This window comes from Portunus trituberculatus, chromosome 49, assembly GCF_017591435.1.
Source record: "Portunus trituberculatus isolate SZX2019 chromosome 49, ASM1759143v1, whole genome shotgun sequence".
Lineage (NCBI taxonomy): Eukaryota > Metazoa > Arthropoda > Malacostraca > Decapoda > Portunidae > Portunus > Portunus trituberculatus.
This window is the reverse complement of record NC_059303.1, coordinates 17,963,209-17,975,708: the sequence shown is the minus strand read 5'-3', so window position 1 is coordinate 17,975,708 and position 12,500 is coordinate 17,963,209. Positions and strand designations below refer to the sequence as shown.

Sequence of the window (12,500 nt, the reverse complement as noted above, 5' to 3'; positions counted from 1 at the left end):
GTGGTGGTGCTGGTGATGCTGTGAAGGTCGTGGTAACTGCTGTGATGTTAAAAGTGAAGTGAAGACTAACATTTGTGGTTTTGAAATGCGTCTTTTGTTATGGTGGTGGGGGGGGGTGGTGGTGGTGGTGGTGAGGTGGCGGCGATGCTGTGAAGGTCCTGGCAACTGCTGTGGTGTTAAAAGTGAAGTGAAGACTAACGTTTGTGGTTTTGAAATGCGTCTTTGTTATGGTGGTGGTGGTGGTGAGGTTGCAAGGTGAGGTCTGCTGGTGGTGTTGTGAAGGTTGACGCAGTGATGGGAGCTGTGATTGTGGTGGTGGTGGTGATGAGATTACGGGTGAGAGAGAGAGAGAGAGAGAGAGAGAGAGAGAGAGAGAGAGAGAGAGAGAGAGAACTACACGTGAACATTCAAATAACTTGTCTTGTGTTATGAAACGAAAGAAAAGAATACGAAAAGAAAGACGGAAAGGAAAGACTTGCATTGGAAAAGAAAGAAAAGAAAAAAGAGAAAATGAATCTGACAAAATACAAAGGATGTCTGAGAATCACGTTACCTTTAGAAAGCTAACCTAACCTAACCTAACCCTACCTTACCTTACCTTACCTAACCTAACCTAACCTAGACAAAATAAGAAAAACCATTAGTATTTAACCCTTCCTTCCCTACATCTACCACTGAATAACCTAACCTAACCTTAACTGGTCAAAATACCTCTAACTTTCAAGTCCCCAAGCTCCCACCCCTCTCCCCCTCCCGTCCCATCTCTTTACTTCAATACACCCCCCTTACTAATTAGCTCTGCCCCCTTCCTAACCTAAGCTAAACACCCCATAACTTTCAAATACACAAGCTCCCTCCCCTCTCCCCCTCCCTTCCTCTCTTTACTTCAATACACCTTCAATACTAGTTGCCTACCATATCCACTCCTTCCCCACCTCGCCCCCCCGCCCCGCCCCCGCCCCACCAGCTAGGCATCCCCCGCTGTAGTGTTCACCTGCTCGGCTTACCTGTGACCGCCTTGCATGTTGAGGTAATCGCTGGCTGACGAGGTTTGTTGTGCTTGTATTATCTTGTATTCTGTATCCCTCTGCTGTGTTATTAGCCCTTTAAACTTCTTCAGTACTGAGACGCATTTTTACCTTGAGATTTGTGTACGATTAGACCATTTGATTGACATTGCGTAAGGTCTATGAAGGTCAGAAGATTAATGGCCTCAGTCTTCACTATTTTAACCCCCCATATGAGTTTCTGAACCAGGGTGAATATGGAAACGCGACATGGTACACAAGGGATTAATGGCCAAGGATCATCAATTTACTATGGCCTTTTAATCTCAAACTTCATTTTTTCCCACCTTTCTGACCTCAAACTTCCTTTCTTTCCATTTTTTAGCTTAGCACCTTCCTCTTATCTTTCTTAGGCTTGATTTTTCTGTCTATCTATTTATCTATCTATCTATTTATTCATTCATTCACTTATTTATATTTATTAATTTCCTTCAGCTTGTCAGTTTTTTTTCTATTTATCTATCTATATCTATCTATTTACTTATTTATTCATTTACTCACGTATCTGGTTTTATTCATTTATTTTAACCTGTCAGTCTCTTCATCTATCTATCAATCTATCTATCATTCTATCTATCTATCTATCTATCTACTTGTTTATTCATTCAAGTATTTATGTTTATTCATTTTCTACAACTTGTCAATCTTTTTCATCTTCACTCATCAAACACACTCGTCATTTTAATCAGTTAAGCATATCATGACGACTTCTATCTCTCTATGTATCAGTGTGTGTGTGTGTGTGTGTGTGTGTGTGTGTGTGTGTGTGAAATTTCTCTCTCTCTCTCTCTCTCTCTCTCTCTCTCTCTCTCTCTCTCTCTCTCTCTCTCTCTCTCTCTCTCTCTCTCCACACATTCATCTTAGTAAAACCAGAAGTGAGGTTGAGAGAGAGAGAGAGAGAGAGAGAGAGAGAGAGAGAGAGAGAAGGTAGTTAGGTACAGCTGCGTAGGTGGTGATGGCGCTGGTGGAGAGAGAGAGAGAGAGAGAGAGAGAGAGAGAGAGAGAGAGAGAGAGAGAGAGATAGTAAAGTATCTCCTCTATTTGTCCTCCTCCTGTTTCTGCAACTCTCTTTCCCTCCGTTCTCCTCCTCCTCCTCCTCCTCCTCCTCCTCCTCCTCCTCCTCCTCCTCCTCCTCGCGTGACCTTGACATCGTTTCACTATTGATCCTGCCGTGACCCTATACGCGCGCGCACGTGCACCCACACCTCACACACACACACACACACACACACACACACACACACACACACACACACACACTTGTACTCTTAGTGGAAAGAAGATGATGTGGTATAAGGGAAAGAAGAAGAAGAAGAAGAGGAGGAGGAGGAGGAGGAGGAGGAGGAGGAGGAGGAAGAAAGAAGGGGAAAATAAAGGAGACTAGAATGGAAGGAAAACACGAGAGGAGGAGGAGGAGGAGGAGGAGGAGGAAAATGACGATCGAGGATAAACTAGGAATGGAGGAGAGAAGAATGTATTAATAACAAATGAAGGAGAGAATGAAGAGAACAGAAGGAAGTTGGGAAGAAGAAGAATGTTGGAGGAAGAGGAAGAAAAGGAATACGAGAGAGAGAAGAGGAGGAAGAAAAGAAGGAAATGGAGAAAGAAAAGACAGGAGAGATCGAAAGTAATGATACCCCCTAGAGAGAGAGAGAGAGAGAGAGAGAGAATGACGTAAGTGATGTGTTTTGTTAAATATCTTTTATGAACTGGGAGAGAGAGAGAGAGAGAGAGAGAGAGAGAGAGAGAGAGAGAGAGAGAGAGAGACATAAGGTGAAACTGTCCATTGTGTGTGTGAGAGAGTGAGAGAGAGAGAGAGAGAGAGAGAGAGAGAGAGAGAGAGAGAGAGAGAGAGAGAGAGAGAGAGCCTAAGTCACGTACACACACTACACCTGAACCTAGTCTATGTAATTCAGTCTCTCTCTCTCTCTCTCTCTCATGCTGTGGTGACTCATGTTCGGTCTATTTTTAATGCCTGGTAACAGAGAGAGAGAGAGAGAGAGAGAGAGAGAGAGAGAGAGAGAGCCAAACAGTTTACTTCACCCTTCTTGTTCAATTACCTGGTTTTCCTTCATCTCTCTCTCTCTCTCTCTCTCTCTCTCTCTCTCTCTCTCTCTCTCTCTCTCTCTCTCTCTCTCTCTCTCTCGGCTGAAAAGAGACTAAGGGTGATAAGAAGTGAGAGAGAGAGAGAGAGAGAGAGAGAGAGAGAGAGAGAGAGAGAGAGAGAACGCGAAACAGATTATCAGAGCGAGAGGAAAAGATTAGAAGAAGGAGGAGGAGGAGGAGGAGGAGGAGGAGGAGGAGGAGGAGGAGGAGGAGGAGGAGGAGGAGGAGGAAGAACTGGTGGTGATGGTGACCTTGTGTTTTGGAGGTCAAGGGGTGTTGTTCCTCCTCCTCCTCCTCCTCCTCCTCCTCCTCCTCCTCCTCCATCAATCATTCTCTTTCCCTCCCATTCGGTTTTCTTCCTGTCTTTGTTAGCCCCTCTCTCTCTCTCTCTCTCTCTCTCTCTCTCTCTCTCTCTCTCTCTCTCTCTCTCTCTCTCTCTCTCTCTTTCATTGCGTTGCCTCTTCTATTCCCTTTTTCCTCCTCCTCCTCCTCCTCCTCCTCCTCCTCCTCCTCCTCCTCCTCCTCCTCCTCCTCCTCCTCCTCCTCCTCCTCCAGGGTCAGGCGGGGTCAAGCTGCTCTCAAATAATTGCCTTAAATGTTTTCTTAATTCGTGTCTTGCAAGTAGGTCAGTGGTGTGTTTCCTCCTCCTCCTCCTCCTCCTCCTCCTCCTCACCATTTTCTCTGCTGCCTTTCCTGTCTATCTTCTAATTTCTCTCCTTATTCCATCTTGTCTTCTAACTTTTATCCGTGTTTTCCTCTTCCTTCTTCTTTCCTTCTTCCTCCTTTATTTCCTTCCTCTTTTCTATCTTAATTTTCCTTTCTATTCTACTGATCATTATCCTAACTCTTGTTTTTATTCTTTTCGTCATTCTTCCTCGCTTTAATCTGTTACTCGTATTTTCTGCTTTTTTTTTTCCTTTTCTTTTACTTTCTTCCTCTTCATTTCATTTTTTCTTTATTCTTCTGATCATTATCCTCCTTCTTGTTCTTATTATTTTCGCCATTCTTCCTCGTTTTAATCTGTTACTCGTATTTCCTCCTCCTCCTTCTCGTGTAAAACTGGTGGAAGTGTCTGGCATAATCTCGTTAATCTTGTTCACTAATACCATTTCACGCTTCCCAGAGTGACGCCGCGGGAGAGATGGAGAGTAATTGAGTTGTGTTATTTTATTTACGGCGCCTCGCTTCCCAGACACTGCCGAGAGCCAAGGGGGTCATTAAAAAGAGACTTAATATCGTGTCTTGACTTATAGAACCTAACCTAACCTGTCTAACCTAACCTAACCTTATCTAATCTAACCTTATCACTTTACCTTCCTTCGTGCAATAACTAAGTGAGAGTCTAGGGAGATTTCTGTATTGAAGGGAAAAGAAGAGTGTGAAGAGAAAGGGCGGGTGAAGGGAAGAGAAAAAGAAAAGTGGAGGGGTGAAAGGGAGAATAGGGAAATGGAAGGAAAATGAGAAGTGAATGAAAATGATGATACTATAGTGAATAGAAAGATAATGCGAAGGAGGAGGAGAGAAAGAGAACAAGAGGTGGAGAATGTATGAATGAAGAAAGTTGCAATTCAGAAAAAAAAAAAGAATGAGGAGGAGGAAAATTAAGAGGAGATGAGGGAAGAGAAGAGAAGAGAACGCTACAGAGGAGAGGAGAAAGACGAAACAGGGAGACGAAAAAGAAAACAAAGAAAGAAGAGAGAAAAACAAGAAAAAAATAGACGTGCAGACGAGCGAATAAGAGGAGAGAAGGAGGAAGGAAGGAAGGAAGGAAGGAAGGAAGGAAGTAGTGATAGGCTAAATGAGTGAGTGAGAGTGAGAGATAGAGAGGAGATGATAGCATGAATTACTCCTCTCTCTCTCTCACCTCGGTCATTGTTTGCCGACGTGACATCGCGCCCAGCCTTGCCCAGCAGCCTTGCCCAGCCTTGGTAGCCTTGCCCAGCCTTGCCAGCCTTGCCCAGTCTTGTCTTGCCCTCGCCACTACCACGGCAGCGTCATCGTAGCCTTGGCCAGCATCACCATAGCTTCTGTTGATACGCCCTCTGTTCCGCCTTGTCTCTCAGTGCCTCGTCCTCGTCCTCGTAGCTGTTTCCCTTCCCTGGCCTCGCATCTTGTGTGTGTGTGTGTGTGTGTGTGTGTGTGTGTGTGTGTGTGTGTGTGTGTGTGTGTGTGTGTGTGTGTGTGTGTTATTGAGTTAGCATGATAGTTTTAATGTTTGTGTTGTGTTTGTTGTTGTTGTTGTTGTTGTTGTTGTTGTTGTTGTTGTTGTGTGTGTGTGTGTGTGTGTGTGTGTGTGTGTGGTGAATTGCTTGTTTGTTTGTTTGTTTGTTCGTTTGTTCTTTGTAGTTATTTAATTATTGGTTAGTGGTTGTTATTATTATTATTATTATTATTATTATTATTATTATTATTATTATAATATCATTATTTATTATTATTATTATTATTATTACTATTATTATTATTGTTATTATTACTACATACACTACTACAACAACAACAACTACTACTACTACTACTACTACTACTACTACTACTACTACTACTACTACTACTACTACTACCACCACCACCACCACCACCACCACCACCACCAACAAAAAACAACTAAAATACCACCACCACCATCACCACCACTACAACTTTCCTTCTCCTGTCACTCTCACAACAACTACTTTCACCACCACCACCACCACCACCACCACCACTAAGACCCTGTTCTCCTCCCGCAGGTATGTTGACAGAGCGTCGTCATGGGTGGACTGTACAGCTGGTGTCTTCCTCTTGGTTAGTCCCCTTTCCCTCTTTGCCTCTTTGCCTCTCGTAGCGCAGTGCAGGCCAGAACTCTTGTAACGACCACTCATTTCCCTCTAACCTGTAACCTGTAACCTGTAACCTGTAACTGTTCGACTGGTGACGCCTCGTGTAAGCTCTATATCCTTGGCTCCTGTTTTTTTTTTTCTTTTTTTTTCGTTCTCTTTTTTTTTCTTCCTTCCATCTTTCCTTCCTTCCCTCCCTCCCTTCCTTCCTTCCTTTCTCATTCTTTTTCTGTTTCTTTCTTTCTTCCTTTCTTCCTTCTCTTTCTTTCTTCCTTTTTTTTTTCTTTTTCGTGGTTCTGTGTTGTGTTTTTTTTCCTTCCGTACTTCCCTAACAGTGAGGATAGTTGTGTGATATACCTCCTGCTTTGCCTTCACGTGAAAAGCTAGACAAATCAATCACAATTATAAAGGAATACAAACAAAAAGCTAGATAAATGAATAACAAATGAATCAATAAATACAAACTAGAGATTTAAAGACTTAGGAACTGCATTACAATTACTATATTTCTGATAGTCTTAAAAAAAAAAACTGAATTGAAGGAGAAACGTCAAAAAAAACTTGGAGAAACGTCAAAAAAAGGACTAAATTGAAGGAGAAACGTAATAAAAAGGACTGAATTGAAGGAGAAACGTCAAAAAAAAGGACTGAATTGAAGGAGAAACGTCAAAAAAAGGACTAAATTGAAGGAGAAACGTCAAAAAAAGGACTAAATTGAAGGAGAAACATCTTGAATTATATAAAGTTTAGTTCAACATTTTTTTTCCACTTATATTTACAACTTAGACGATCATACGCAGCTTGTGACATTTACGAGAAGCTTAAGGGATTTCACTCATTGAAGCTTAAACTACAAATATTAGTAATCCTTCACTAAACACACACTAACTCTTCTTGCAATGCGTGTACAGTAATCTTTCAAAGTTCTCGCCAGAGTTAACACGCCATAGTATAAATTAGCAACTTTTTCGATACGTTACTCAAGAATTGAACCAAAAAAACACAAGAAAAAGGTTTACTACACATTTTTTTACTATGAGTGTCATTTTAACCATTCAGAGACTTTATTTAATCTTATACGAGGCGAAGGTTAATATTACTGACGCGATGCGTTACTCAAGAATTGAACCAAAAAACCACAAGAAAAAAATTTACTACATTTTTTTTTTACTATAAGTGTCATTGTAACCATTCAGAGACTTTATTTAATCTTATACGAGGCGAAGGTTAATATGACTGACGCTTATCTTACGTTATTCATCAAAAAATAAACCACAAATATTAAAAAAGGGTTTATTATACATCTCTTATGCTACGAGTGTTCTTTTAACCCTTCATAACATTCACCTAAGCTTGCACGAGGCGAAGCAGGTGTAGCAGTCAAAAGGTTCATGTTACTACGTTACTCATCAAAAATTAAACCAAAAACCCTGAAAAGAGTTTACTATAGACACTTTTTGTTTGCTGTCAGTGTCATTTTAACCTTTTAGAATCTTCAACTAAGCTTACACAAGGCGAAGATGTAGCAGTCAAATATGTTTATATTATTACCTTACTTATAAAAAAAAAACATAAGCATTAAAATAGTTTACTACAGACACTTTTTTTTTGCTACGAGTGTCCTTTTAACCCTTCAAAACCTTCACTTCAAGCTTATACGAGGCGAGGAAGCTGTATTAGTCAAAACATTCATATTACTTACTTTCCTTCATACTTTCTAATATTCCTGAGGGTTAATCTTCCCTTCTTACTTAATCTTGATCTTTAATCCAGCAAGAGTTCAGATTCCCTCACGTGTGGAGTAGAGGAGACTCAGGATGTTCAGGTTACGAATTGAAGTTTATGATGGGAGTGAGTGCAGGATGTTACTTGACTTTTGACCGAGGAGTATTAGTAGTGCTTCTTACTGCCTGGTAGTACGTGTGTGTGTGTGTGTGTGTGTGTGTGTGTGTGTGTGTGTGTGTGTGTGTGTGTGTGTGTGTGTGTGTCATGATGTCATCCCCCTCTCACCACATATACTTCCTGCTGTTGGTGTTAATTTATTCCCTTTAAAATGCATACGGGCCACTGATACCACTCTCACTACAATGTAAACACGTGGCCACTCCCTCTCCCTCTCCTCTCCTCTCCTCCTCCCATCCCATCCCATCCCCTTATTCATCCCACGTCACCAACACCCTCCTCTCCCATCTCCCTTATACCTCACCAACCTCACCCTTTTACCTTCCCCTCTCCCTCTCTCTCCCTCTCCCTCTCCCAACGACCCCCCGGACGCTGCTATTGTGAGCGGGAGAGGCGGATGTGGGCGGCGGCAGCTCAGGGATGTGTGTTGAACGTCCCTATCCAAATAAATGTAGAAGGACCACCGCGCTGCCTCTCACACCCTCTCCCTGCCTCTCCCAGTCTCTTCCTACCTCTGCAACTCTCTTCCGTGTATCTGTCTCTCCAAACCTCTCCCAGCCAGTCACTTGCCTCCCCCTGTCTCTCCCAGTCTCTCCCAGCCTCTTCCGTGCCTCTCCAAGCCTCTCCCAGTTTCTCCCAGTCTCTCCCAGCCACTCCCCTGCCTCTCCCTGCCTCTCAGTCTCTCCCAGCCTCTCCCTGCCTCTCCCTGCCTCTCCCAGCCTCTCCCGTGCCTCTTCCTGCCTCTTCCAGTCTCTCCCAGCCTCTCCCGTGCCTCTCCCACCCTCTCCCAACCTCTCCTAGCCTTTCTCAGCCGCTCCCTGCCTGAGGTTGTGTTACGCCACGTGGTGTTATGTTAAGTTAGGTTTGAGTTGACTTAGTGAGATGAAATGAGAAGAGATTGAGATACGTTAGGTTAGGTTAGGTTAGGTTAGGTTCAATTTCCTTAGGTTTAGTTAGTTAAGGTAAGGTTAGGTGAGGTGAGGTGAGGTGAAGTGAGGTTTAGTTAAGATAAGGTAATGTTAGGTTAAATTAGGTTCAGTTTGCTTAGGTTTAGTAAGGTTAAGGTAAGATTAGGTTAGATTACACTATATAATTTTTCGTTAGGTTGGGTTAGGTTAGGTTAGGCATTTTGAGATTACTACGTATTTGGGCTGCCATTAGGACTACTCTCAAAGGCCACCACGGAGATGACTTGACAAATTCTCTCGTGTTTTTTTTTTCTTGCATTAATGACGCAGGAAATCATTAGAACCAACACACACTAAAAAAAAACGCCCTTAAAAAAATAAAAAAACAGTAACACACACACACACACACACACACACACACACACACACACACACACACACACACACACACACACACACACACACACACACACACACACACACACACACACACACACACAGATAAGAACCAATTAAAGGGCAAGTCAAGATAAGACCAGGAAACGATTGAGAACAGACTCCATTGTTCCAAACCCGACGTGCAACAGGTGCCGCATGAAATGGAGGAGGAGGAGGAGGAGGAGGAGGAGAGAGAAATCTAGAAAGAAGGATAACGATAATAAGACGAAGAGGAAGATGATGGTGAAGGGCTAAAGAAGATGAAGGAGGAGGAGGAGGAAGAAATACAGGGAGAATGATAATTATAATCATAAAAAGAAGAGGAAGATAATGGTGAAGGGTTAAAGGAGGAGGAGGAGGACGAGGAGGAGAGAGTAGAGAGGAGAGGGAAATAGAGGAAGAAGGATAATAATGATAAGACGAAGGAAGGGAGGGATTATTATGAAGGGTGAAAGGAAGAGAAGGAGGAGGAGGAGGAGGAGGAGGAGGAGGAGGAGGAGGAGGAGGAATGGTATCATAAAGTAATAAGTGAAGGAGAAAGAGGAGGAGGAGGAGGAGAAAGAAAAATAAAGAAGATAAAAGGAAGAGGAGGATGGGAGGAGGAGGAAGACGAACAATAGCAGCAAAGGTAGGAACTAGAAATGAAGGAATAAAAAAGAATGCAAGAAAAAGAAGAAAAATAAATAGAAAGAGAGAGAAACAGAATGAAGACAAGAAAATAGAAAAAAAAAACTAGAAACAAAATAAAGAAAAAAACCAAGAACAAGAACAAAAACAAAATCAACCTTACAAAAGAAGAAAAAACTACTACTACTACTACTACTACTACTACTACTACTACTACTACTACTACTACTACTACTACTACTACTACTACTACTACAACACAGAACAAACCACAACACCCAAAGACAACCAACACCCATACACTGCCACCCTCCCTGTTCTTTGTGACTCGAAGGTGGTAGCGGTGGTGGTGGTGGTGGTGGTGGTGAGGGACTGCGCGCCTTCTGGTCTGCCCTCCAAGGCTTTTGAGTCCGAGAGTTAAGATCCGTATTCAGGAACGCTTTGCTCTCACCACGACTGTTTTCCAAGGCCACAGTGATGATAAGCGGGGTTTTCAATAGCGTTTCACCAGTTAGTAGTATAGAAATCTTGTCAATCTGCCTCTAGAACCTTAAAAAACACCCTAAAAACGCTTGTAAATTTAAATAAACCCTCATGAAGAAGTGTTTAAGAATATGAGTGTAATCTGTGTGCTGGAAGGCAAGGCACTGGCTGGGAGGGGAACTTGAGTGAATTGTGAGAGGAGAGAAGGGAGAGGAAGGGGAGATTGTAAGGAGGCTGAGGAATAAAGGAGTGAGAGTGAGGAGAGTGAATAGAATAATGGAGGAGGTAGAGAATATAAGGAATTGGAAAGTAAGAGAAAAGAGAACGGAAGGAAGGAAAAGAATGTTAGGAAGGAGATGAATAGAAATAGGATAATTTGGGATGTAGGGAATATGATAAGAGAAAGGAAACGAAAGGAAGGAAAAGGAAATATATGATAGAATAAAAAGGGAGGATTTAACACAGAAAAAGAGAGAGAGAGAGAGAGAATATGATGAAATGCAAGAGAGACAATTGAAGGGAAGGTGGAGATGAGGAGACATGAAAGGGGAAAGAAGGAAGAATACATCAGAATAGAAGAGAAGTGATGGGGTGAGAGAAATAGAGAGGTGAAGAAAAGGGAAGGAAGAAACAAGGAAGAGAAGAGACTCACGTAGGGAAGAAATGGAGGTTAGGGAGGAGGAAAGAGAAAGAAGGGAAGGGAGGAAGGGAGGATGTTTATATGAAGCTAAAGAAAGTGAAGGGAAAAATGTAGAAAAAGGTTGCACATACGGGAGGGTGAAGAAGGGAAGAAAGGTCAGGGTGAAGAAGAGGGAAGAGCGATGGGGAAGGGAAGGTGTCAGGGTGAAGGAGGTGAAAGGAAGGGCGTCCACGTGGGGAGGGTGAAGGAAAAGACTCTTGTTTATGAAAGAAAGAACGAAAGGGTGTCAAGCTGAGAGGAAAGAAGAGGGGAGTTGAGAGAAGATGAAGGAGAGAAGGGGAAAGAAGGATGTCAGGGTGAAGGAGGGAATGGAGGGCCACGTGTTGAAGGATGAGGGAGGAGAGAAGAGGGGGATTGAGTGAGAATGAAGGAAAGAAGAAGAAAAATCACCCTATATTGAAGGATAAAGGAGGAAAAAAGAGGGGGATTGAGAGAGGATGAAGGAGAGAAGAGGAAAGAATGGTGAAGGATGGAATGAAGGGCCACATGTTGAAGGATGAGGGAGGAAAGAATATGGAGATTGAGAGAGGATGGAGGAGAGAAGAGGAAGGAAGGATGTCATGGTGAAGGAGAGATGAAGAAGGATGGGGAAGGTGAAGGAGGGAAGGGAGAGGAGGGAAGGCATCAAGTCCACATGTTGAAGGATGGGGGAGGAAGTGAAGGAGGGAAAGGGGGAGGGAAGGGAAGGATGGAGGGGGGGAGGAGGGGGAGAGTGGGGAGCAGAAGGTTACTGTAAACAACCTGGGGGAAGCTGACTCAAGGGTTGCCTCCTGACCCGCGCCTCACCCACCAAGTGTTGACTCAGGACCCTTTGCAGCCGCCCACCCACACCCACCCACACCCACCTTACAAGTAGTTATAGTGGTAGTAGTAGTAGTAGTAGTCGTAATAGTAGTAGCAGTGGGAGCGATAAAGAAAATAATCCTCTGCATCTGCCACTTCTCAAATAGTAGTAGTAGTAGTAGTAGTAGTAGTAGTAGTAGTATCGACCTAAAGATTTTCCCGTGAGTACCATGACGCGTTTCCATATTCATTCTGGTGAGTATTTGATCATTTTAAACAGCTTCAGAAACTTATGTGGGGGATTAGAATAGTGAAGACTGGCCATTCATCTTCTGACCTCCATAAACCCTTCCTAAATGTCAATAAAAGGGTCTAATCGTACACGGATCTCAAGGTAAAAATGTGTCCCGGTACTGAAGGAATTAAGATTATCCAGATTTCAAAACAGTGTGGGGAGAGTGTAGGTGTTTGTGAGGCACGATTCGAACTGTGTAGCATGCGAGGCAACCTGAGCCGTTGATATGAGAGGCGAAACACGAGTGGCATCAGGGAACGGGCAGAGGGGACAGCGTGAGGGGTTGAAGGGATAGAGGGGTATGGAGGGGAATGAGTGAGGAGCAGAGGGGACAGGGTGATGGGTGAAGGGATATAGGGGTATGGAGGGGCA

The 12,500-nt window shown here is 43.2% G+C and overlaps 1 protein-coding gene across 19 annotated transcripts in view; it reads left to right on the top strand.

Moving 5' to 3' along the window:
* Positions 1-12,500, top strand: part of LOC123499386 (serine/threonine-protein kinase tricornered-like) — a 193,822-nt gene that overhangs the window by 136,128 nt on the left and 45,194 nt on the right. The window contains exon 2 of one of the 19 annotated variants that reach the window (XM_045247325.1): positions 5,906-5,960. The exons of the other annotated variants lie outside the window; for them this stretch is intronic. Coding sequence (XP_045103260.1) covers positions 5,927-5,960 — 34 coding nt within the window. The 5' untranslated portion in view covers positions 5,906-5,926. The remainder of the gene's footprint in view (positions 1-5,905; positions 5,961-12,500) is intronic. 19 annotated transcript variants of the gene reach the window in all.